Below are 26,435 nucleotides of genomic sequence, written 5' to 3' on the forward strand. Positions count from 1 at the left end.
TCAGATGTTCAAACTCAGAATCCAATTTTACTAGTTCTCTCTGGACTTCTGTCAGGAAGATGCTTACAGTTGTCCCTATTGGGAAGGCACTAACCATGTTCTTTGCTGACAGCACTGACCCCCCACGCCACCCCCAAGAGCAGAGCATTGTACTGCATCAGTTTTGGTCACCTGAAAAACTTACTGTGACCATGAAGGTTATTTAGAATAGTGACTGGGTATTACTTGGTGTCCCAGATGTAATACAAACCTATGAAGAGTGTAAGCTGTGTTTTTCATGCAGCAATATTTTAATTTTCCAAGTCATAAGTGCTGCTGCAACCACAGAATTCAATATACATTTTCAAGTCAAGATTGGTTCACATTCGATGGCAGAGAATAATTGAAGCTCATGTCTAGATACTATCTGGTTATTGACCATTGGCATAAAAACATCTCAGTGGACCATGCTTGGTGGGTGAGGCCTGTCATCCTTGCCCTTTGGGAGGCTGAGGCAGGAGGATCACTGGAGCCCAGGACTTTGAGGTTGCAGTGACCTATGATGACACCACCCACACTCTAGCTTTCAATCCAGGGAGGCAGAGTGAGACCCTGTCCTGCCCTGACCCCTGAAAATATCTGCCTGAAAGAATGGTGCTAAATGATGATTTCTAATAAAGGCATCATCTCATCTAGAAGAGTTTGGGGTTGACATAAAAATGGATCCATGTTCCCCTATCAATCTTTCCTCTCTCCCCCATGTCCTATTAGGAATGATCAATGACATCTTTACTTACTGGGATACATTTATTACAATTAATCTAAAACTTGACATCTGATTCTCTAAAGTTAATCATTTCCATTCAGGTTCACTCTTTCTACTGGGCATTTCTGTCAGTTGTGACACCTTCAAAGCCCCGTTGTCCATTGTGTCCTCATGTGGTGCCGTCTCCCTGCCCTCAAAGGCCCCTTACCCTTTGTTGGTCCACAAACCCTGGCAACTATTGAGATTTGCACTGTTCTTATATTTTTGCGTTTCCAGAATGTCATGTAATTGGAATGATAAATAATGGAGTTGTTTTATTATTATTATTTTTTTTAAGGAGTGATGAGAGCTTTGTTAGCACCCAGCAGACAGGTCAATGGGTGGGTTGACAGGCCAATGGTCGGGTGTTCAGGTGGGCAGCAGGGGACCAGTGGGCAGGTGAACATGGCTCAGGCAGGTAGGCAGGTAGCAAGCAGGGAGGATGCAGTTGGGGGCTGCCCTGCGAGGGGTGTGGCATCCCTCCAGCTGCTGCCTGCTGGGGGCCTCAGTCTGTGGCTTAGAACTCACAACTCGGTGTCCACCACGTGGAAAGCTGGCCTGTCTGAGTCAGGCATTGATGAAGACTGAAGGCTGGCCTCCTTTTGTAGCTGAATCTCCTTTAGTGCAAATATGGAAGTAGTGTCAGGAAGTTTGTGGATCCACTCCCCCAGACTGAAGAAGAATCGATGTTTCATGGCATCCTCTGCAGAGATCCGATTTCGACCCTCAAACTGTAGCAGCTTAGAGAGGAGGTCAGCCCCGTCGCTATCAAGTCGGGGTGCATGGCTTAAAAGGGCCTCGGCTCAGTACTTGGGATAGTTGTATGTCTTAAACTCCTCATTGGACGGGATGCCTGGCCACGTGTCCTCAGTTGGGGTTCCTAAGATGCCGAAGATGAAGGGCAGCTGTTCTTCCACTGCGGAGCCCGTGAAGAGGGGTCGGCCATCTCATAGAAGATGCAGCCCACACCCCACATGTCAATCTGAGTGGAGTAGTATGTGGACCCAAGCAGGATGTCAGGTGGCTGGTACCACAGTGTCACCACCTCATTAGAGTATGTCTTTGTTGGGATTGACGTGGCCCGGGCCAGGCCAAAGTCAGCTAGCTTGAGCTCTCCCCTCTCGATAAGCAGGTTCTGGGGCTTGAGGTCTCCGTGTAGCACCTTCTGCCCTGGCAGTAGGCCAGGCCATGGAGCAGCTGGAACAGGAACAGTTTCACCTTGTGCATGTTGATTACGTTCCCACAGTCATCCAGGTACTGCTTCAGGTCCTTGTCCAGGTACTCAAAGACAAGGGTGAGGGATTTCTCCGTGTGGATAATGTCACGTAGCCTAACAATGTTGGCATGTTTGAGGTCCTTGAGCAGAGACACTTCCCGGATGGCAGTGCATGGCGCCCCCTCTTCGTGTTCCAGTCTGACCTCCTTGAGTGCTACAAGGTTGTCTGTAAGCTTGCTTTTGCCTTTGTATATTGTGGCATAGGTACCCTCGCCCAGTTTGTGCAGCTTGATGTAGGTCTCTAGTTTTCCAAAGCCAATCTCGGACAGGCTGACACGACGGAGGCAGCGGCTGAGGGGCTTGTCAAAAATGGGACTATTTAGAGTCAGCTTCTCAAGGTAACCCTCAGGCAGCCGGATGTCAGCTGGTAGTGACAGGCGCTTGTTAATGTCCTCAGTGGAGATCTGGAGTGGGGCATGGTTGCGCATGCGCACCCTCACTGGAGCCTGCACCTTATCCTAGGATGTGGCCGAAGCCTGGTCACTCCCCATCAGACCCAATCTTCAAGGACTGCTGGGACCGGTAGGAGGAGAAGGAGGTCACGCGGCCTAAGCCCGGGCTGTCGCCCCAGGCGCCGCCGCTCCTGCCCCGCGGCTCTGAGGCTGCTCGCGCCCCCGCCAGTGGCCATGGATGGATGCAGAAGATGAAAGGGCAGGTGTCCATGACACTCGGAAGTGGCCGAGGCATAGATAAGACCACAGGTGCCTCTGAGCAGATAGACCTGGATGAGAGTGGCTGTGGTGGTGGTAGTGCCCTTGGGGAACCTCGATCTATATGCGGCCCACTCAGCTCTCACCAGAGATTGTGCAGAGGACTTGAAAATGGAGTTGTTTTAGACTAACATTTCACTCATCCATAGATATTGAATGTTCCTTCATCTCTCTGTCATGGCTTGTGTAGATCTAACATTTCATCTGGCTTTTTATCTCCTTTGTTTCAGCAAAGCAATGTTTCTCCCGCTCCTGCTGTCCTTCAGTCGTCCCACGTCTCCCACCCATCCCTCTCTATCCCCAGCCTGTTCCCCTGACCCCACTCATGCCACCTCCTCGCCTCTGGTGCCCCCTGGACCTATTTAGGTCATCAACCCCTTCTCGAACACGGTCCCTGCCTGCCCCTGCCACTTCATGTCCCCTTTCTCGCCCCCGGTCCCTGCCCACACTCACTGTTGCACGGTCCCACCCCAGCCCCCTGTTTTTGCCTGGTCACCTCCGTCCACAGCCCCCTCCCAGCCCCCTGTTCCTGCCTGGTCACCTCCCTCCACAGCCCCCTCCCAGCTCCCTGTTTCTGCCTGGTAACCCCCCTCCACAGCCCCCTCCCAGCCCCCTGTTCCTGCCTGGTCACCTCCCTCCACAGCCCCCTCCCAGCCCCCTGTTCCTGCCTGGTCACCTCCCTCCACAGCCCCCTCCCAGCCCCCTGTTCCTGCCTGGTCACCTCCCTCCACAGCCCCCTCCCAGCCCCTTGTTCCTGCCTGGTGCTCTCCCTCCACAGTCCCCTCCCAGCCCCCGGTTTCTGCCTGGTCACCCCCCTCCACAGCCCCCTCCCAGCCCCTTGTTCCTGCCTGGTCACCCCCCTCCACAGCCCCCTCCCAGCCCCCTGTTCCTGCCTGGTCACCTCCCTCCACAGCCCCCTCCCAGCCCCTTGTTCCTGCCTGGTGCCCTCCCTCCACAGCCCCCTCCCAGCCCCCTGTTCCTGCCTGGTCACCCCCCTCCACAGCCCCCTCCCAGCCCTCTGTTCCTGCCTGGTCACCCCCCTCCACAGCCCCCTCCCAGCCCCCTGTTCCTGCCTGGTCACCCCCCTCCACAGCCCCCTCCCAGCCCCCTGTTCCTGCCTGGTAACCCCCCTCCCCACTCCCCTCCCAGCCCCCTGTTCCTGCCTGGTCACCCCCCTCCACAGCCTCCTCCCAGCCCCCTGTTCTTGGAGGGCCATGCCCCACCACAGCCCTCTCCAAGTCCCGAGCCCCTGCCCACCTGCAATTGTCTTCGGTCCCTCTTCTGCTGGAGATCCAACAGAATTGCCCCAGAGCGACCAGCCAGGCAACCCTCGCCACCTGCACACTGCCCACTTCGCAGGCTGCGTTGGTGGCGGTAGCCCCGTTACAAGTCCAGGAAGAACCAGGATGTGGGGCTACCAGTCATTGCCTGGAGTGGACTGGCCAGGGACTGGAAGCACAGGCAAGCACTTTACTCTGCAGCATGCCTTTTTCTCAGTTGAAGTGAAAGATACCCCTCAACAAAATGGGTCTTTTTCCCTGGGACCCAACATCATGGGTTTCTGTGGCCTCTGATGCTGCTGTGACAAGAGGCCTGTCCCTAGCCCAGGTCGACTTCCCCATGAACTTGTGCCTCCTCCTCTGAGGTATTCTTTCTCCTTGGATGGTGGACTGCAGGCTAGCATCACTACGTTGTTTATGTGATAATCTTGTCAATGGCCACCACACCCCCAGCCATTGATAAGGTTATAATATAAATTTTGAGGGGACAGAAACGGTGTGACTATAGGAGACGTAATGGTAGAAAGACTCACTTTCACATTATTGGTTCTCCAGGAATGTGTTTTGGTGTTTCTCTTACCATTAGTGTGAAATTGACTTTTGCTCAGCCCTACAAATGCTATGGAGTCATTTCCATTCTCATTAGCATTTTCTGTGCTGCACATGGAAGAGGGAACGCAGAGCAGTAAAGCAGCGCTGTTGAAAGAGTAAGGACAGGAACTCTAGGAGCAGACGCGGTGGGGGCGTCTTACCAACGTGACAGTGGAGGTGCTGGTGTTTTGTGCACATCAGTTCTCACTTACCCTTGATAGGTCCTTGGAAACTGCAACTTTAAGCGAAATGACATTCTCTATTCCATAGAAATTTAGCACTTTTTTTCAATTTACCTATGGTAAAATTGCTTTCCTTAATAAGTACATCATTTCGCTTGAAGTCACAGTTGCTTTGAACGTATCAATGACATTAAATGAGGACTTACTACATGTGTGTATATATGCATAGAAGAATTTAATATATATGCATACACATTATATTTGTTATTTGGCTTAAATAATGCTGATGCAGTGTATATGTGTGTGTGCGCATGCCTGCATACACTGAGTATATACACTGACGCATTATATCGGGTGTCCATAAAGTTTGGCTGTAATTGCACACAAAGTTTATAGACACCCTGTTTGCTGAGGCATCATATGAATAAATACCTATATAATGCTAAAACTGTATATTTTTAAAACAATGTTATTGAATATTTATTTAAACAAGTGAAATAAACATTTGTGATAATAAGGATTTTAAATTTGAAATAGAAAAATAAAAATTAATACATTAAGAAAATTCTATTTGATGACTATTTTCACGTGTGGGTAATAATTTTAAAATGACACATTTTGTGTCAAAATATACTACCATTTATGGTCCTAATTTCCATCGTAATGTATGGAAAAGTGTTCAAACTTGAATCCCTTAATTAAAGGCCATTTTTTTATATTCTTTTTTATTTCATAATTGAAAATAGCTGGTTTTAAATTTCATAAGTCCCTAACCCCAAATAATACTTAAAAAATAATTTTTCTATTTCATGCAATCACACACTGGATATTCATAGAAATATAAACTTATTTTGTTGGAACTGAAAATTCCATTAATGAAATCAAATACATTGTGCAAGTGAGATAAACATGTACATACCACATCCAGCCTTCCCTGTGCAGCTGTATTTTTAATCTTTTCTATCACATAGGAAGAGTTAATCGTGGGGAGAAAAAAGCCTTATGGTGGTGATAATTTTGACTATAAAAAAACACTGATAATGTCTGTTGATGTTTTCAGATATACAGCTATTTCACTTTTAGTACAACAATGAACTTATTTTTCATTTATGCTACCGTCTAAAACTGCATAATTTTACAAACTGGTATTGGAATCTCAGCCAACACCTTTCTCCTCCTCTTCTGCATTTTCATACTTCCTCTGATCACAGGGTGAAAGCCACAGACCTGACCATCTGACACTTGGCCTTCATTCATGTGTGAAGTTCTTCACCATACTATTATTGGGGTCTCTTTGGGTCATTGAACTTTCAGAATGATCTTACATACAAGGCATTTTTCTACTTGAGCAGAGGGATCAAGGATCTCTCCATATGCACCACCAGCCTCCTGAGCATGGTCCAGGCCATCACTGTCAGCCCCAGCACCTCCTGGTTGGCCAGATTTAAACGTAAGTCCACAGATTACATTATCCATGTTTTATTCTTTTTGTGGTCCTGCACCTTGTCTTTTAATCATAGCATGATCTTCTACACCGTATCTACTTATAATTTGATCAGACAAATCTACTGAAGATAAACACTTCTCACTTTCCCCCATGAATCCCCTAACCAGGGGACTTCTTTTTGCTCTGTCATTATCCAGGCTTGTCTCCTCTGTAGGAATCATGATGCTCTCAAGTGCTTACGTGGTGATCCTCCTGCTCAGGGAGCAGAGATGATCCCAGCACCTTCAAAGCACTAGACTCTCCTCTAAAGCCTCCCCGGAGAAGATGGCCACCCAGACCATCCTGCTGCTAGTGAGTTGCTTTGTGGTCATGTAGTGGGTGGATTTTATTATTTCATTCTCCTCAACCTTGTTTTGGGCATATGACTCAGTCATTGGAATGTCCAGAAAATGCCACATTTGATCCTTTGGTGCTACTCAGTTCAAACAAAAGAATAATGTTCTCCAAAATATACAAAATAAGTGGCATAAAATAAAATTAATTCTCTGAAGAGTAGGTTTTTCTCTCCTCAGTTACCTTTCACATAGAGGATAATTTGTTTGATTTAATTACCATGTATAAAAATTATACTCTTATTATATATCAGTTATTTAAGAACTGATGCTACTTAAAAGCTTCATGATTGGACTTTTGTCCGCTGCCTCCATGGGGAAGGTGAATGTGGCCAAGTTACGCTACGTGAGCCGGGATGGTTTCAGGGTTTTGACTGGTGTTGAAATGACCATGAAGAACCATGAGATAGTTCCCTGCAGTTTGATCACCTCTATAGCTGGCTGTAAGAAAGTTTTAAGAGAATTAGTGAAACATAAACTCATAGCTTGGGAGCATCCCAAGACTGTCCGGGGCTATTTATTGACAAATGCAGGCTATGATTATGGCTTTGAAAACACTTTGTTCCAGACAAGTAGTTGAGTCTGTTGGAAACCAGATGGGTGCTGGCAAAGAATCAGATATTTACATTGTTGCAAATGAAGAAGGACAGCAATTTGCAGACTAGGAAGAACCTCCTTTCGAAATCTAAAAAACAAGCCTGATTACCATAAACACAGGCATGTGTCTTAGCTTTATTTATCTCCTCTCTCTGCGGTGAAGGAATTTGCTTATATGAAGGTGTTATATGGGAGGAAATTTCCACTTCCAAAGCTAGTTGATTACAATCGCCATGCCGTGGTCATGGAGATCATAAATGGTTATCCTCTATGTCAGATACACCATGTTGAAGATGCTGCCTCAGTCTATGATGAAGCTATGGAACTAATTGTAAGACTTGGGAATCATGGGCTGATTCACGGAGATTTCAATGAATTCAATTGCATTTTGGATGGAAATGATCGTATCACCATGGATCGATTTCCCACAGATGATCTCAACTTCTCATCCCAATGCTGAAGGGTATTTTGACAGAGATGTCAAGTGCATCAGAGATTTCTTCATGAAGTGTTTTGGCTATGAAAGTGAGCTTTATCCAACCTTTAGTGATGTCAGGACGGAAGGCTCTCTTGATGTGGAGGTTTCTTCCAGCGGCTACACAAAGGAGCTACAGGCTGGTGACCACCTGCTGCAGCCAGTGGGCCCAGGTGAGAGGGCCACTGAGACAGAAGACGGACCTCAGTTTTCATTTTCTAATGGAAAAGTGTCAGAAAAATCAGAGGTTTGTAGTTCCAAAGATGAAAGAGAACAGAACTGTGTGGACCAGTCGGGTGGCTACAGATCATTCGAAGACCTGGAACACATCGGGGAGGACAGTTCATCAGAGCAGAGTGTTGGCACACACCACTTTGAAATGACTGACTTCAGCCAGGTTTAGAAGAAACGGAAGGGCAGGTTGTTGACAAAAATTCCATACCTGAATTTTCTGAGGAGAAAAACAGAAATTAAAATTACCTGAGACAAGGTGGTCAGACACATCAAGGAGAAGCCTCTGCTGGCTCTGAGGAGTGTGTGGATTGAATGCTCTCATCTAACTGCCTTGTGTCACTGAGTAAAGAATCCAGGCCTCTCAGAAATGAAAAACATATGGGAGACATTAATTGGTGTAGAACAAGAACTCTGAGTATTACTTCTTCTACGGGCAGTGTTGTGAGCTGTTCTACAATTCTTCCTGAACTTGTGAAACAGAGGTGAAACGTCAGTTGACAAAACAGCAAAAATGAGCAGTCAGACAGTGATTACAGAAAACAGAAGCAAATGTGTTTACCAAGCAATGAAGGGAAAACATGCAAAGTATTAAATCAAGTTGGAAGCAGCTAGCTTTTGGGGAGAATAATATATATTTTTGATTTTTTTTTTTTTGCATATAGGGATTGTTCTAGTTCCATCTGTTGAAAAAAGCTACCCTTTCTCATTTGAATTACCTTTATCCAAAAGTCTACTGATGATAGACTTGGTATAGTGGCTCATGCCTGTAATCCCACAACTTTGGAATGCTAAGATGGGAGGATTGCTTGAGGCCAGGAGTTCAAGACCAGCCTGGGCAATATAACAAGACCCCATTCTATAAAAAATAAAAATAAATTCAACTGATTATATATATTTATGATTCTCTTTCTGGACTCTTTATTCTCTCTCATTGTATCTGTCCTTTTACCAATACCACACTGTCTCGATTGCTGTAGTTTATTATAGTAAGTTTTAAAATAAGGTAATGAGCTATTTTTGATATTTTTTTTAAAGTTACTCTACTCACCTTTTAAGTCACTTTCAGTCTTCTTTTGCATCAAGGCCAATATATAAAAAGATGAATAAATCCGATTTCATTTATAAAAAAATGAAATGATGATGAGTAGAAGGCATATGTTCCACTGGCTTCTGATTATGATGCTCTGTATGTTGCCAACAAAATTGGGATCATTTAAACCAAGTCCAGGTGGCTCATTCTAAATATATAACTTTTCATCATAAAAAAACCCAAGAAATTTGTTATCTTTTAATTTGCTTCCCTGAACTTTATATCAGAAAACTTCTCTATCTAAAGAAGCTCCTATTAGTAATTAAATTTATCAAAGTTTTACATTATTCATTTATTTTTATTTCCAAAAAAAAAAAAATGTTACCCTTATTTTGTAAAGACATTTTAGTTAGGTATCCAATTATAGCATGGACACTAATTTCTCTCAGCACTCTTTATTTCCCTGTTTTCTGTACTATGCAGGCTCTAGAGATGACCTTCTCACCTTGCTTCATACTCCATAAGAAATTACAATTTGAAAATAATTTGGTTTGCACATTTGAAAAAATTTACATTTGGGATAAGTTCCTTTAGCAATTTTCCTTGTTTAGTCAAAAAGGATAAGTTGAGAAGTCCCCAAAGCCTTGAGGTCCACATGGTTATAAAGTTTCTGAAGGAAAACTGACTTGTTGGTTTGATTACTCCTATGAATTCTTCTTTTAATTTACTTGTGCTTTTCGAAATTGCCCATATTTTCCGATTCAATTTGTTAAGTAATGTATGAATAATGATAACATTTGAGTATTTTTAGATGTCTTCACCAAATAGTATTTATGAATATCCCTTTGCCCAAAACATGAATTATCAAGTGGCAATCTTCCACTTTAATGTATGAGACCTGATTACAGCCAGACTTATGTTTTTCAGTCCCATAAATTCAGTATTGATAGAATTAATTATGTAAATGTAGGCCCTTTGGCTCCAGTGAAAATGCTTTCTTCTTATCAATACTTGAACTCTGGGGTTGCCCGTAGCTCAGTGGTTAGGGCACCAGCCACATGCTCCGGGGTGGGTGGTTTGGAAGCCGCCCAGGCCTGCTAAACCAAAATAATGTAGCCGAGCATTGTGATGGGCACCTATCGTCCCAGCTACTAGGGCAGCTGAGGCAACAGAATCGTTTGAGCCCAAGAGTTTGAGGTTGCTGTCACGCCACGGCACTCTACCAAGAGTGACAAAGTGAGGCTGTCTCAAAATAAGAAAAAATAATACTTGAAGTCTCCTAAAGTGATGTTGGTTTAAATTTTCTCCAGTAGTTATTTAAAATTATCGTAGAGGAAATGTGCATGTGGTTATTTACATATTACTTATGGGTTATGCTGTAATTGATGGTTTCTACTGTCATTTCACGGTACTTATAAAAATATTTCCATAGGGTTTAAAAAGTATTTTATCTTCTGTTTAGCATCAAAAATGATGTTTATGTGTGTACCTAAGTACCAAATCAAACTTTTTAACAAAATTACTTAACACTTTTTGTGTTCATTAATTTGTTTTGTACAAGAACAGTTGATTTCTATGATACTTTTAAATCACCCAAATGATTATAAATATGTCCTCACTCTGAGCTATAGGCCAAACTTATTATCATTAAATATATATACATAAACACATAGGATTTGTGTCAAAAAACAGGTGTAATCTAGGTATTAACAAATCTACTTTGTCAGAGTTTTATCTCTTTGTACCGTTCTTTATTTTCTGTGTCATTTTCTATTTTTATTCAAATTTATATTTGTCCACCTAAATATTGATGAGGAGAGATAGGCTCGGATATATATATATATATATATATATATATTTTTTTTTTTTTTTTTTTTTTTTTTTTTTTGCCGTGGTCGCGTTTAAACCCACCACCTTCGTTATATGAGGCTGGTGCCCTACTCCCTTGAGACACAGGCACGGCCCATGGCTTGGATTTTTATTTTGAGTACAATTAGATCATTCTTCAACTTTCTATAGATTATATACCGCCATTTATTCCATGTAGTAAATATAGGAATTAAATACAAGAAGTACAATAATGGCCTCCTCCTGCCCACAGGAGACCCTACACATTGAGGAAACTTTGCTAAAAACCTTTATTTTTGCATATTACTTTTTAAAATTTTGATCTCAACTGCCTTAAAATCTAGAAATGTGCAATACGATAAATTAGAAATAAATCCCTATACACTCTCTACAAATTAATATAATAAACTCAGGCAAAAATTAAAATATTAAATTCATTTGAAACTTTTCCATATACAGAGCCCAGATGCAAGCTAATTCACTGAGAAACTCTATCAAATACTTAGTGCAACAAAAAAATAGCCAGGCATTGTTGCGGGCACCTGTAGTCCCAGCTACTTGGGAGGCTGAGGCAAGAGAATTGCCTAATCCCAGGAGTTGGAGATTGCTGTGAGCTGTGACCCCATAGCACTCTACCGAGGGCAATAAAGTAAGACTCTGTCTCTAAAAAAAAAAAAAAAGAAAGAAAGAAAGAAAGAAAGAAAGCAGCAGTATTGAAGGTAAAATGACACTTCATGAATTATGATCATTGGGTAAATGTAAAATCATGTACTGTAAAATCATCAACTACTGAAAAAAAATATATATCTGTACCATGGGAACTTAAATCTAGATGCTGATCGGTCTTTTTATATTCCACTGTGGTTGATGTGAAGACTGCCCCTTTGTGATAATAACATGTATGTTCAAAAAAAAAAAAAAAAACCCAACAACACAGAGAATGTAAATCATAGGAAACTTTAATGAACTGTATTGATGGAACTATGCCATGTATCATCTTTTGTATTATTAAAGCTATTGTCATATATTATTTTCATTAGCAAACCATCCCATGACAATGGATTGTGTAGAGAAGAACATTTAGAGAAGAAAATATAGTGAGGATGTTTTACAATATGGTTTTACCTCAATAATTATAGCAGGAATTGAGAAACCACAATGTGTTATTTGTTGTGAAGTTGTATCAGCCGAATCTATGAAACCGAACAAACTCAAATGCCATTTTGATAGCAAGCATCCTAGCTTTGCCAGCAAGGATACCAAGTATTTTAGAAGCAAACCTGATGGATTCAAGCCAGGCTTGACACTGGTGGCAAGTACCACAAACAAAACATAGCAGCCATTAAAGCTTCACATTGGGTGGCACTCAGAATCACCAGAGCTATGAAACCTCACACCACTGCTGAGGATTTATTGTTGCCAGTAGCCAAAGGCATTGTTCAAGTTATGATCAGAGGAGAATTTGCTATGAAATCGAGTGCAACTTCCTTATCTAACGACACTGTCGGCAGAAGAATAGACGACAGGTCTGCTGATGTTCTTGATCAGGTAATCCAGGAAATTAAATCTGCTCCACTTCCAATATTTAGTATCCAGCTTGATGAATCTACAGATGCTGCAAACTGTTCACAGTTACTCGTTGTGATGATGGCAACTTTCAAAGAAATTCATTGTTTGTCGGCATCATAACACTCATAAGGACCACAAGTATCTTAAATTAGAGGGAGAGACATGAAAGGTTGTATTGCAGAAATCAAAGCTATAAGGCAAAAGCAAATATATATGTTAATCAACTATTTGGATGAATTAAGGGATACTGCCAACTCAGCATAGGCGTACCCTTCATTGTGATCAAAAGGGAAGATGTTCTTTGCTACCAAGAGTTACTTACTTTGAGCATTCTTTCAAACATAATGCAGGAACAGATATCTTCAACAATTTTCAAGACACAAATGTACTTGAGTAGAATCTGGTTTAAAAATAACAGTTCAAAGGGTGGTGCCTGGGTCTCAAAGGGGTAGGGCGCCAGCCCCATATGCCAGAGGTGGAGGGTTCAAATCCAGCCCCAGCCCAAAACTGCAAAAAAATAAACAAAAATACCCCAAAAACAGTTCAGAGGTTTATTATGAATGATGCAGAGATGAGGGGCAGGCCACGTTGTGGTCTGCCAAATAGTACTATTGATATTTGGAAAAACATGTCAAAAGAAAGCAAAATTCAAGAGAAAGTCACTTTCATTACATTGATATTTTCCTTCCAGAGACACCTGGGAAATTATATGGTTTAAATTTCTCAGGGAAGGTAGCACTCTATGTCTCAGGAACTATTTTGTGCATTAGTGAATCAAAGGAAATCAATAATGAATGAACGAACAGGAAAAACTGGCTAACTTTTCCTGAATGCTCTGACTGTGAAATGGGTGTACTAGTCAGGTTCGCTAGAGGTGGGAAAAACAGTTTACCTGTATATACAGTTCCACTGTAATCTTTGGGGCCATCTATGTGCTGAATAATGGTGTTTCAGCTAACAACGGACCAAATATACAAGGACGGTCTCAAAAGACTGTACTGGAGCTGCCCAGGATAGCGATGCAATTCTTTTATTCTTTTTTTTTTTTTTTTTTAAGGCAAGTTCTCATTTGTTGTACAGGCAGGAGTTCGGTGGCATGATCACAGATCATTGTAACCTTGAACTCCTGAGTTCAAGTAATCCTCCTGGTTAGCTTCCCAAGAAACTGGGACTACAGATACCCACCACCATGTGTAGATAATTTTTTGTTTGTTTTTGTTTTTGTAGAGACAGGTCCTCCCTATGTTTCCCAGGCTGTTCTCAAACTCTTGGACTCAAAGCAATTCTCCTGTCTTGGACTCCCAAAATGCTGGGATTATAGGCATGAAACTCTATGTCCAGCCAATTTTTAAAATCTTGTCTACTGTAATTTCATGGCATTTTTTCTATATCTAGATATACAAATACTTACCTCTGTGCTATGATTTCCTGGAGTGTTCAGTACAGTAACATACTGTACAAATTTGTAGCCTAGAAGCAATAGGCTATACCACATAGCCTAGGTATATAATAGGCTAACCCGTCTAGTGTTGTATCTGTCACAGCCTGTAAAGATAGACTCGGACCCCACTTTGGTAAAATCAGATGGTGATTTTATTACACCTGTGCAGGGGACCACTGCTCTCAAAGGCAGGCGGCCCTGAAGTGGAAGGCAGGTTGACTTTTATACCTTTTTTGTGCCACGTGGCAAGCAAGTTACACAGAAGCATAATATTGTGGCTAGCTCAGGGCGGGGTTAGAGCTTGAGAAACACAGCTTGAGTAAGTTTCTACTATTGTTTGTTCACGAGAACCTATAGCTTGAGAAACACAGCTTGAGCAAGTTTTCACTATTGTTTGTTCACTGGGAACTAGGGGAGGTTTCAGGAACTTGGGGACTTTGTGCTTTCTCGTTCTGAAGCCCTTTCTCAGAATCTACGGGGGTTGGGGGGACGTGCTGAAGTTTTGGGAGCTAACAGGCTTTTACAGTAGGTTTGTGTTAGCATACTCAGTAGCAGTCTCACAATGATACCATTACCTAGGAATGCTTTTCTCAGAATGTAGTTTCATCATTGAGCAAGACATGACCCTATAGGCATAAATCTACATCCAAACACATATATATCTTGATCTATCAAACTGGAGTATTAGGAATTGACTTACATGATTTTAGAGACTGACGATTCTAAAATCTGAAAGGTAGACTAGTAGGCTGTCGACTCAGGGATGAGCTGATGTTGCAGTCTCCAGTGTGAAGGCTGACTGGAGGCAGAAATAATTCCTCCTCAAGGTAGGGTAGTCTTCACTCTAAAACATTTAGTTGATTGGACAAAGCCCAACCACCTCATGGAAAAGAATCTGATTAGCTCAAGTCTATTGAAATGTTAATCACATCTTAAAAACTGTCTGCACAGGGACATTTAGACTGGCTTTCGATGAAAACCTGGGTGCCGTGGAGCTCTGGTGTGGCTCATCCCTGGCAACACTATGTCGAAATAGGAGGCAAAGTTGGAAGGTGAAGCTAGTGCTGGGTGCTCTGATCCTCGAGTGAAACCCACATCAATAGATTAGTACCTCCATCAGGGGTGAGTGAGGTGTAGCTCTTTTGAGAATGGACTCCCTCCAGAGAAAGTGGGTTGTTAAGAAGAGGCTAGTTCCCTAGGTTTCCCTCTCTTGCTTCCTCTGTGGCCACGTGATCTCTTAGGACATGCTCACTGCCTGTGTGAGTAGAAGCAGCATGGTGGCCTCACTAGATGCCGCGGCCCAATCCTGGACTTTCCAGCCATTAGAATTGGGAGCCAATTAATTTCCTTATAAATTGTTGAGACTCTTGTGTTCTGTTATGGCATCATTAAACAGACTAAAACATGTGACCTAGCCAAATTAATACATAAAATTTAACATCACAGCAGAGCAGACAGACAATAAGAGTATAAGAATAGGATTATTATTAACAAAATTCTTCGTTCTGTTTCGTTTTGTAGTGTTAACATTTACTGATCTAATCTTCTGGAGTGTCTAATCTCTCATTAATCCCAGTCAATGCATTTTTCCTTTCAGAAGTTGAAGATTTTATCTCTGTAATTTAAATTTGTTTTTTATGCTTTCCATATCCCTACTTACTTTATCTGAACAGATGAAGTATGGTTAGTTTAAATGCTCTAATGTCCTTATCTGCTAGTTCTAATACCTGTGTCAGTTCTGGTTTTGAATGACCAGTTTTCCTCCTTTTGACTGGCCTTCTTTTTCTGCCCCCTTGCATTATTGATACTTTTTATTGTGTTCCAGATATTGTGAACCTTGTGGGGGGTGTTGCATAGTTTTATATTCTTAGTCATATTTTTCAGTGCTATTTGGAATCACTGTTAAATAGTTTAGAAATAGTTGAATGTTTTAAGATCTTCCTTTTAAGATAGAATAGCCTAAACTGGAGAAAGATTCAATGTGAAGATAATTATTCCCCACTGCTGATGCAAATCTTTTCTGTGTATTCTACCCATCCTCCTGGAGGATACTTCTGATTAGTTCTGAATAATACATATTGCTTTATTAACAAGTATATATTTCTGTACCTCATTTAGGAAGAGATGCTCCTAAAATTATTGTAAACCAAGGAATGAACAAAAGGCTTTGGGAGTCTTTGTAAAATCATGGGTCTCAGGAGAGAATAGTCATGCTTTTGAAATTCAAGATCATTTCTCAGAACATGATGGCTGAAGCTTAATCACCTTCTGAACATAAACTATACATGGATCACTATAGAAGTTTTGAGACAGACTGTGTTATGGTCCATTATTTCATGTCTACATAACACAGTCAACAGTGTCTTTTCACATTCACCCTGCCAGTTTCAACTTGCTAGGTTCATTGGTGTTGCAGGGAGGGCTTCATCTGTTTTTGTCTGCATGGATTGTATGTGTTGTGATTTTTGTGTCTCTCAAAATTTTCAACCTACCTATATGAGTGTGCTATGGGAGGTCTAAGACCAGGTAATAATTCTTGTTCCTTTAAAGACAATTTTTTTCTTTAAGCAAAACATCCCAAACCTATCATCAACTCTTTATGATCACCTGAATCCTTAGGTGGGGAATGCTTCAGGAAAGGGAGACATGCAGATTCAATTATTAACTTTTACTGGAGTTTTCAATAGAAATAATTCATTAAAAATAAGGTCTATCCTTGTTCTTAGTAAAGTATCTCAAGAAAGGAAGAAAAAGTATCCAATGTACTCAGCCCTACTATGAAACTAATGTATGGCTTTCATATGAAAGCTATAACCCAGTTATAACCTAAGAATATGGGAAAGAGGGAGAGGGAGGGGAGGGAGGAGGGAGAATGGGCAGAGGGAGGGTGATTGGTGGGACTACACCTGTGGTGCATCTTACAAGGGTACATGTGAAACTTAGTAAATGTAGAATATAATTGTCTTAACACAATAACTAAGACAATGCCAGGAAGGCTATGTTAACCAGTGTGATGAAAATGTGTCAAATGGTCTAAAAAACCAGTGTATGGTGCCCCATGATGGCATTGATGTACACAGCTATGATTTAATATTAATAAAAAAATGAGCTCTATCACTTTTCCACTGTAGTAGATTTTCTGTTCTAATGATTTATGAACTAAGTAGTAAAAGAAGACATAGAAAGCAATTTTCAAGGAAACTGGCTTGGGAACAAGCCCCAGGCTGGGAAGAGGTGGTGATAAAAGAACCTCTCAGTGAGACTTTTTCACAGATATCTTCTCATATTTGTGAAACTGGAGCAAGAAAACAAATTGAGGCACACATACCAAATGCCCAAATGTTCAAAATGTGTAACTATAGCTATCAAACTGTCAATACACATCTTCTATCCTTCTGAGAAATATTTTATACTTTCATAACATAGAAGGCTGGATTGGAATTTAGAATGGTCAGACCTATGTATGGAGCCAATGTTGTGCTGTCTGCTCTGGAAAAACAAACCAGGAGAACGATCAGAGCAGCTCCTGGTTCACGCAGTCAGTTTTGGATTTAGAAATCCTAGAGAGACTCTAGGAACCAGAAGTCCTCACAGACGTCTCTGTCAGTTGGGTGACGCTGGGTGGTCTTGGAGGAACCAGAGAAAAGTGCTCTGCTCTGTAGGCCCCAGAGCACCTGCAGTCCTTGTTTCTGAAACTAAGAGGATGCTCAGTCCAGTGAACAGTAAAAACTACAGTAGTATTTCACTTCCCTTTGTTGTAAGCAGTGTAGGACCCACAGCCACCTGTTAGAAAGACTTGGACCCCACTTCAGGTATAAATCAGATGGTGATTTATTACACCTGTGCAGGGGGCTGTTGCTGGGATAGCAAAGGCCCGAAGTGAGGGGCAGGTGGACTTTTATACCATTTGCGCCATAGAAGCAAGCAGAAACAAAAGCAGAACGTGGCAGTTAGCTAGAGGCAGAGTTACAGTCAGGGGGCTATAGCCTGGTGATGCATGGCCTACATCGTGATGGTTGGCACGGAGACAGCGTGGGAGATACAGTAGCTCGGGAACTTCGTGTAGGTGATTTTTCCACCATTGTTTAGCTGTTGCTAGGGGGTTGGAGGAACTGGGAGAAATTCAGTTTTATTCTGAAACTTGCCTTTCAGATTAAACGGGGAAACATGCTGGGGACTAAGGCTGAAACAGGCTGAGACAAACCTGGGTCTTTTAGGGGGCTGCTCTTTATCACACATTCTCCCGTGTTTCCCCAGGCTTCCACTATCACGGGATCCATCCACTGGTGATAGGGTCGGGGGGGGGGGTTCTGCAACTTTCAGGTTCTGCAAAATTATCCCTACTCTACCTCCACTGTGCCCCAAGCATCCAGGAATCTGCTCAGCAGGGTCCCTTCCCTTCGGGGTTCTCCATCCCAAGTCCCTGCTTTAGGCCCCTAGAATCAAACCTCTTGTCACAACCCTGGATGGCCTCATCCAGAAGAAAACCCAGATCTCAGAGGAGACCAGGAAAGACCTCAAGGTGAAATCATCCATGTTGCCCATGCTCAAAATGAGGCATCCTAGAAGACAGGGGCTTCCTCAACTTCATTTTCTTTCCTTGCTATCATTATTATTTTCTTTTTTTAGGAGACTGGTTTTACTTAGAGTGAAAATATTTTGCCAGGGACAAAGTTAACACAAAGAAACAAACAATAAAAAATACCAAGAAAGAGAACAGTTAAGTGCAGCTCACGAGTCCCGGCAGCTCTTTTGCACAACAGGCTCATCCCTGGGCTCTCACATGTGCCTCACGCACCTGGGCCTGCACGTGTGGCTGTGGCAACGCTGGTTTGTCCCACCCACAGAGAACGAGGTGCTGAAATACTTCAGGCAACCACTCTACCAGGGGACATCTGCAGCTGTCACAGAGTAGCTCCCTCTGAACTTTAACAAGACAGACAAAAGTAAATCATTCCATGGGCTGGGCTAGGCTAGGGGATGCGCTCTGAGCGTAGGTGAGAGGCAATGTCGCCTTTTGGCACCACAAACTTGGTATCTTTGAAGTCAGAAAACTCTCCCAGATGCTAGTTTTGGATGCCCTTCTCCCTCGCAGCTGCCAGTGGCGTGGCCATGCTCAGGGCCATGACCATACTCTCGCTGTCCTCCATTTTCAGCCGCTGCTGCTCTGGCTGCTCCCGCTGGTCACCATTCTGGTGCTTTGTGGATGGGGCGGGGAGGCTGATGCTGACAATGGGCTGCCAGCATGTGGAGGGCTCGCTGCCCCATGGTCCACCTGACTGTGACTGCGCTGAGGATTGGTACCACGTGAGTACCATTTTGTGTTACAGATTTTATTGGTTGCTGGTGTTGACCTAGAGGCTCCTGTTGTACTATGTTGACCGTCTGGACACGGGTGGTCTGTGAGGGCTGAATGATCTGGCTGGACACGGGTGGTCTGTGAGGGCTGAATGATCTGGCTGGACACGGGTGGTCTGTGAGGGCTGAATGATCTGGCTGGACACGGGTGGTCTGTGAGGGCTGAATGATCTGGCTGGACACGGGTGGTCTGTGAGGGCTGAATGATCTGGCTGGCAGCGCCTAGTGTGGCATGGCTAGTTGCGGGAATAGTTTCTACTTTCACGTCCCTGTCATGACCGTTCTCCCCCCAGCTCGGACGTCGTGGGGGGGCAGCACAGCCACCTGAGTGACCACAGCTTGTCCTGCAACAGTGTAAGTGTTTGCTGGGGCCAGTCCAGCCACACTGGTGACCAACACTGCTGGTAACTGGTGGACCATGTGAACTGTCCACACAACGGGCGGCTGGGAGGTCGGAGTGGTCACTGGGGCTGCAACCGTGTAAGGGACGGCCTTAAATGGTCTGTGGCAGCTGTCACTGAACAGCAATGAGGACTGGCTGGCTGGACAGAGGTGACCATGGTGGCTCTGGGCACACTGAGCTTCCTGGAAGTCAGCGAGTTTGGGCTGTCAGGCGCCAGGCTCAGGCTCCAGGGTGTGGGCGAACCTTCCCTGGACAGGCTGTGGGGGTCTGGGTGCTGCTGGAGTGAGCACAGGCGCCCCAGTGTGACTGGGAAAAGCCGGGCGCTCCTAGAAGAGAGCGGTGGTTCTAAAGCAAGGCACGCCCCTAGGCCGTCTTTTCCTAAAAGCCTGCTCTATTGATTTGCTTTCAGAGGCAGGATCTATCCTCCAGAACGAGCTTTTGCCTGGTTCTTCCTGGGAACGTACTACTTTGATGAAGTAACGATTCAGAGAGAGATTGTAGCGGATTGAATTCTGGCAGCCCTTGTCCGCAGTCCTGTACTGGGGGTAAATTTTTGTGATGTGCGTGTAATTCCATTTAGGGTAAATTGTTTATCAGGAGCCATCCTAATTGCTTGTACTATTAACTGTGCACAGGAATAAGGTGGCTTTGAGCCACCCTTTGGGCTTTCTCCTCCAGAAGCTTCCTTCTCATGTTCTGGCTCCGAGTTTTCGGCCATTAAATTGAGGTCAGGTGGCATCACTCGGCCCACTTTGTACCCTGAACAACCTGCTCCATGGGCTGGATGGGCAGGAGTTGGCAGCAACGACGGCCCCCGTGGGGGAGGGGAGGGGCCACGGTGTCTGGATGTTGATGGTCAGGGGCAAGATGGGCGGCTGACCGGCCTTCACTGGGGTCTCAGCACTTCCTGCTTCTCCCTCTTGTCGCTGCACAGGGCGGTGAATGTGATCTTGACGTTAGTGCTCGGCAACCTGAACCTGCACATGGGAGGCAGCTGCCGCCAGGCGCCCTGTGCCTCTGGAACAGCAGTCCACGCACAGGCTGTTCTTGCAGAGGCAGTGCAGGTAGAAGTAGCCGCCAGTGTCCAGCCTGGGCTGTGCGGCCAGCAACTCTGGGCGTGAAGATCTCGACGTGGCACGGGGAGATGAAGCTCCAGCCCCCATACTCACGTCCACCGAGTCCTGCCACGAGTTGCACCGAAGGGTCACAGAGCGCTCCTTCATCAGATACTCGAACTCGCGGCCCTCCAGTCGTGCCACGGCCCAGCCGCCTGTGGGGACCCGCTGCCCCGGCCGCGCTGCCCGCCAGTGGGGGACCCACGTCCCAGAGCGCCACTGCTGCCGCAGACATCCGCCCGCCGCTGCTTGGCACAGGTGCGGGTGGGAGGTGGAGGCCCAGGCGCCCGGCTGAGCTCCCCAGCGAGGCCTCTGGTCAGCGAGGCAGAGCCAGGCCTTCCTTCCTCTAGGTCCTCAGAGCCTTGGTGTATCATCCCACTGTCCCAATTTTCTCTGTGAAGCCAAGGCAGTTGCCTAAAAACTCTTGTGCACAGATCTGAGATGCTGCTTCAGAATCCAGTTTGGCTCTCTCAGACAACATGGAAGATGTTTGGAGGGAATTGTCAGGAGAAGGGTTTTCCTTAAGGCTCCAATGTGTCATCTCTTCCCGCCCCATAAGCAGTGAACTAAATGAGTTGGGGAAAAGGCTCCCATCATAATTATATTCTGGGGTAGAAATAAATTCTGATTAACCTCCAAATAAGTTCTCTCCCCTGCTCAGACCCAGGGGCACCCTGCTTCTGGCTTCCCAGCAATTTCCTGGCATTCCCTCTGACATGGGGTTGGAGGGCGCCTGGCAAAGAATTCTGTATTATGCTCTGGGGAGAAACCCTTAGGCAACATTATCTGGAGTTTCAGGAGCAGGACAAATCTGTGTTCTGAAGTAAGGGCCAAAATTGTTCTCACATTACATTTTTACATTACAATACAAAAATAAATCAATATAAAAAATAAAACACTTCCTACAGTAACAAATACATGTGAAGTCACCCTCAGGCACATCATCGCCAATGTTTCTTAGACATTTGACAAAATTACTAACTGTTGAAATTTTTTTTTTTTACCGTTTTTTGTTATAAGTTAATAATTAAAGCTACCAATCCAGAAATTATTTTTTAGATACTAAATCACCAGTAGGGAGTTTATTTGTTGCAAAAATATGTGATTCTTGATAAGATGATGTTGGTAGAAATTTGTTTCCCGAGATATCCAAGGTGATAAATCAATCTTTCCTTTTGTCTCCGGGAAACCTAATCGCCCATACTAACACCCACACATCTGATGAGTAGTAATCACTTTGATAATCACTTTGACATTATGGGTGTGGTCCTCAGAGGTCCTATAAATGAGAGACTGTCAAGGAGTCAAGCTCATTCTCTCCATAACAGGCAGAGTTGAGTTGGGAGCTCACTTGGACTCGCACACTTCTGAAAGCTACTACCCCTACCCTGTGAGGTCCTGATCCTAACCTGACTTCATACTGCTCCAGCAAGCACTGGTGAGGTCACAGATAGAGTCATTAGGTGAGTACCCGATCTGCATGAGTCCCTACTACTTTCTATCACTGAAATAAATAGTGTAATTTTAATTTGTAGATCAGTCAATTGAAATTGTTTTTATGGAGTGATTTTGCTCAGTTAGTAAAAATGACTCCTATACTCTAGTTGAAAGATAAACTATTTTATAAAGTCATCTTACTAATTTTTAATTCATATGATGATTTTTCTGTATTATTTTATGTATGTCTTCATTGTTTACCTGGTAATATTCAAAGGTAGGTTGCCAGATGACTTATAATTTTGTGCTTTTTGTAGATTCTACAAATTGGCTAGGAATATTTTTTTCTTTTTTCTTTCTTTTTCTTTTTTTTGAGATAGACTCTCACTATGTCACCCTTGGTAGAGTTCTGTGGTGTTGCAGCTCACAGCAACCTCAAACTCTTGGGCTTAAGCAATTCTCTTGCTTCAGCCTCCCAAGTAGCTGGGACTACAGGCACCTGCCTTTTTTTTTCTTTTCTTTTTTTTTTTTTTCCTGCTGCTGTTGTCATTTTTGTTTTAGTAGGCTCGGGCCATGTTTAAACCCACTTGCCCAGGTGTATGTGGCCAGTACCCTAAACTCTGAACTATGTTTGCGGAGACCGGCCAGGAACATTTTATTCTATAAATATGTTATACATGCATACATACATTACATACTACTTTATAAGTAGTGCTTCATGTACACATAGAAGAGATATTCAAATAACTGATAGCTTTCTTAGGAAAATATTGCTCTTGACGGTGGCAATATTGTCACTTTAGAAGCTTCCATTTATAAACTTAAATACTAAAAATGAGTAAATGTTTAGGCACTGAAAAAGATGATATTAGTGATCATGAAGGAACCTCAGTAATGAGAATGCTATCTGTATTTATCTACTATAGAAAAGAGAACCCCAGTTTTATTGTACAATGAATTTTATTACATGATATTTATTATTTCTTCTCAATGTGAAAGTATGCCTGGTGTTTTTCAAAGACCTGGAAGATCTCATTTCAATGGTGTATTTACTGGTCTGTGGTGGAGAACAGTCATGAGGTGGTGGGGGCCCCCACAACTTGGAAACATTCTAAGAATGACCCCCAGCTGCCCTCTTCCTTCAAGAACAATATGTTTTTCTTCACCTTGTTTTTCATCCTCTCCCAGGAAGCTTCTACCTTTTACTTCACTCTACGGAAGTCTTGTGATGAAACAATTGTAATGGACTAGATTGTTTTTCATTACCTTCTTTGTAAACTTTTCCTTAGCACCTACAGAAGCCCATAAAGTTGAAGATATTTTTCTTGGTTACACTGTCTCTGCACAAACAACTTTAACTTTCCCTATATACTAAAGCTGATTTCTTTGCTTAAGGCTGGTGATAAGCATGGCTGCACCACTCCTCCCAATCCTGTATTTATGTTTCTCTTGTTATTCTTAGTTTCCCACCATTATCACTTTGGTTTTTCTCCATCAAGCAGGCTCTAGATATTCGATTTGTATGCAAGATATAGATAATAAAGATAGAACAGATTCAACAACTTAGGGTATTTCTATAAAAAGAGACTGGTCGAAATATGATCCAATTTTACAAAGTTAAGTTTGTCTCCTGTATTCAAAAGTTGATTTTGGGAGGGAATCTGTTAGAGACAACAAAAGACATCAATGGAGAAAATTTGTTTTATAAACATGTTGTATATACATTTTTCTTATTCATTTTTATCAATTGGTTAGCTGGAAGGTATTTTCTACCTCATGAGTGAGACACACAAGACACAGTGGCATTCTCTACATTACTGCATTTTATAATTTTTTTTTCTTTTTGTGAAACATTTCTTATCTATTGATAAGGACATTGTAGTCAGCAGCATATCTTTGAGTTGATTGAGACATAGGGCTTGGAAGAGGAAATGTACCAGAAAATAATTGTTGATTGAATTAAATTGTTGTTTAGAGAATAACAGGTGCTTGGTTAGCTGATTTTAATTTAGATCTGAAACCTTAACACTTACTTTAGAGTGATGTTGGAGACGTGTCATGGTAGGGGGATTCTAACAATTAATTGAGATCAAATCTCAGCCCCTACTTCCATTGTGAAGTCAATGACTGGCAATGAGAATTGACTGATTTTCAGATCCCTCCAGACCAAACTCCTGGAGGTACAGATTGGGTTAAGCTCCTGTAGTTTGAGCAACTTAAAGGAAAGTAATACAGCACAAAACATGCACATTTCTTTTCTTTTTTCTTTCTTTCTTTCTTTTTTTTTTTAAATTGAGACAGAGTCTCACTTTGGAAATCCAGTAACCACTGGGCTTTGCCAAATTTCTCAATATTGATTCAAAATCAATCTGATGTCAGAGAGGAAAATAGGTGATAAAACTATGGGCATCATAGCTTACAGCAACCTCCAACTCTTGGGCTGAAGTGATTCTCTTGCCTCAGCCTCCTGAGTTGCTGGGGCTACACGTGCCTGCTACAATGCCCAGCTATTTTTTTTTTTTTCTTTTACCAGGCATCGGCCAGATTCAATTTTAACAGACCCAGGCTTGATTCGATTCATCAGCCCTGGTGCATGTGGCTGGTGCCCTAAGTTATCGGCGCCCAGCTGAAAACTGGCACATTTCTAGAGGAGAAACAGTTTGGTAAGGTAGATACATGTTAGATAAGTACCAAACCAGTTATCTACAAAACTTGAGCAATGTGTTTGTGCCTCAGTTTCCCATTTGTGTCATGCAAAGGAAAGCCTATTCTGCTCTAGATAGGAGTTTATTATTCAGTCAACATGTGAGTATATTTTTGGTTAGACTTTTGCTTCTTTAGGGCAGAAGAATAAATTCTAATTTTCTTTCTTTAGTAACATGGACCTAGACATACTGCAAGCCTTCCAGAGGGAAATCACCTGTGCCATCTGCCTGCACTACCTTATAGACCCAGTCACCATAGGCTGTGGACACAGCTTTTGCAGGCCCTGCCTTTCTCTCTCCTGGGAAGGAGCCCCAAATCCTGCCCACTGCCCAGAGTGCAGAGAACCATCACGGCAGAGAAAGTTCAAAACCAATATTGTTCTGAAGAATCTGGTGTCTGTTGCCAGAAAAGCCAGTCTCTGGCAATTCCTGAGCTCTGAGGAACAAATGTGTGGAATCCACAAGGAGAAGAAGATGTTCTGTGAAGTGGACAGGAGCCTGCTGTGTTCGCTCTGCTCTAACTCCCAGGAGCACGGGGCTCACAAACATTGTCCCACTGAAGGGGCAGCTGCGGACCAGCGGGTAAGGGATGCTTCTGAGATCACGTTGAGAGCTGGAGGGTGGTAGAATTAAAGAGGGTAGAAGGAAGATGAAGATCATGAGGAAGAGTTTTCCGTTCTTTACCATGCCTAACATGTACTGGTATATACCTAACAGCTATACATATAGCCGCCTCCATGAGGTTAGCATTCCAATAGAAGGATGATAATGTGAACTGATTATTGTTTTCATTAAGAGGATTATGCAAACATCAACAGAAAGCTCTCATGTTCAGAGATCATTGACTATGAAAACTACGTAAAGAAAATTTTGTATTGGAAATACATTTACCAAAACTTGACAAACATGTTAGCTTTAAGTACATTGGAAGGGGCATTCGAGAAGCAGTTGTAGATGGACATCATGCGGCAGGATGCTTACCTGAAACTTCCCCAAATATATCAAATATTTATTTGTTTTGCCTTGATAATGGTTACATTACATGTGGGCTACAGTCTGAAATCTTCTAATATAGAAAGTTATGCAGAGTAAAAGTACAAAATAATCCTGCCGCTCTTCCCAACATACTTTTATTGAACATCCCTTGACTCTCTGCATCAGTCGGGGTCAGAATTCTATACTATTTGTTTTTCTACTGCTCACATTTGTATCTTTCTGGCAGGCTAAACTCGAAAAGCAAATGAGATCTTTATGGGACAAGATCCAGGAAAATCAGAGAAACCTGAGAGAGGAACAAATAATGATTAACCATTGGATGGTAAGTACAGGAAATGTTTCCATCAGATTCGGCTTGGGACAGACATGCTACAACATTAGCCATTAAACGCCTGACCTGAAACCATGAGTTCTTACCTTCAATGAATTGATAGATTTATGGGAAAAATGCAGGTTGTCTTAAAGACACATACATAGGGAAGATGAGAAATTTTAGCCAAATGTAGCTTCATATGCAAAACATTTGTTACAAAATTTTATAATACATTTCTCTATGTGTAGATAC

General features: G+C 43.0%; 1 protein-coding gene and 3 pseudogenes across 1 annotated transcript in view; 2 read left to right on the forward strand and 2 right to left on the reverse strand.

The window, feature by feature from the left end:
• Positions 1-1,289: 1,289 nt before the first annotated feature.
• Positions 1,290-2,723, reverse strand: LOC128588731 (cyclin-dependent kinase 16-like; annotated as a pseudogene).
• Positions 2,724-6,975: 4,252 nt separating this feature from the next.
• LOC128588892 (serine/threonine-protein kinase RIO2-like) lies at positions 6,976-8,596 on the forward strand (annotated as a pseudogene).
• A 10,326-nt stretch (positions 8,597-18,922) lies between these two features.
• Positions 18,923-21,273, reverse strand: LOC128588733 (forkhead box protein K2-like; annotated as a pseudogene).
• A 668-nt stretch (positions 21,274-21,941) lies between these two features.
• LOC128588734 (tripartite motif-containing protein 43-like) overlaps positions 21,942-26,435 on the forward strand; it is a gene marked incomplete at its 3' end in the record, with an annotated part of 421,410 nt that continues 416,916 nt past the window's right edge. Inside the window, exons 1-3 of the mRNA XM_053595566.1 lie at positions 21,942-22,195; positions 25,045-25,456; positions 26,097-26,192. Of these exons, the coding sequence (XP_053451541.1) occupies positions 25,049-25,456; positions 26,097-26,192 (504 nt within the window). The remainder of the gene's footprint in view (positions 22,196-25,044; positions 25,457-26,096; positions 26,193-26,435) is intronic.

This window comes from Nycticebus coucang, chromosome 6, assembly GCF_027406575.1.
Source record: "Nycticebus coucang isolate mNycCou1 chromosome 6, mNycCou1.pri, whole genome shotgun sequence".
NCBI classification, from domain to species: Eukaryota; Metazoa; Chordata; class Mammalia; order Primates; family Lorisidae; genus Nycticebus; species Nycticebus coucang.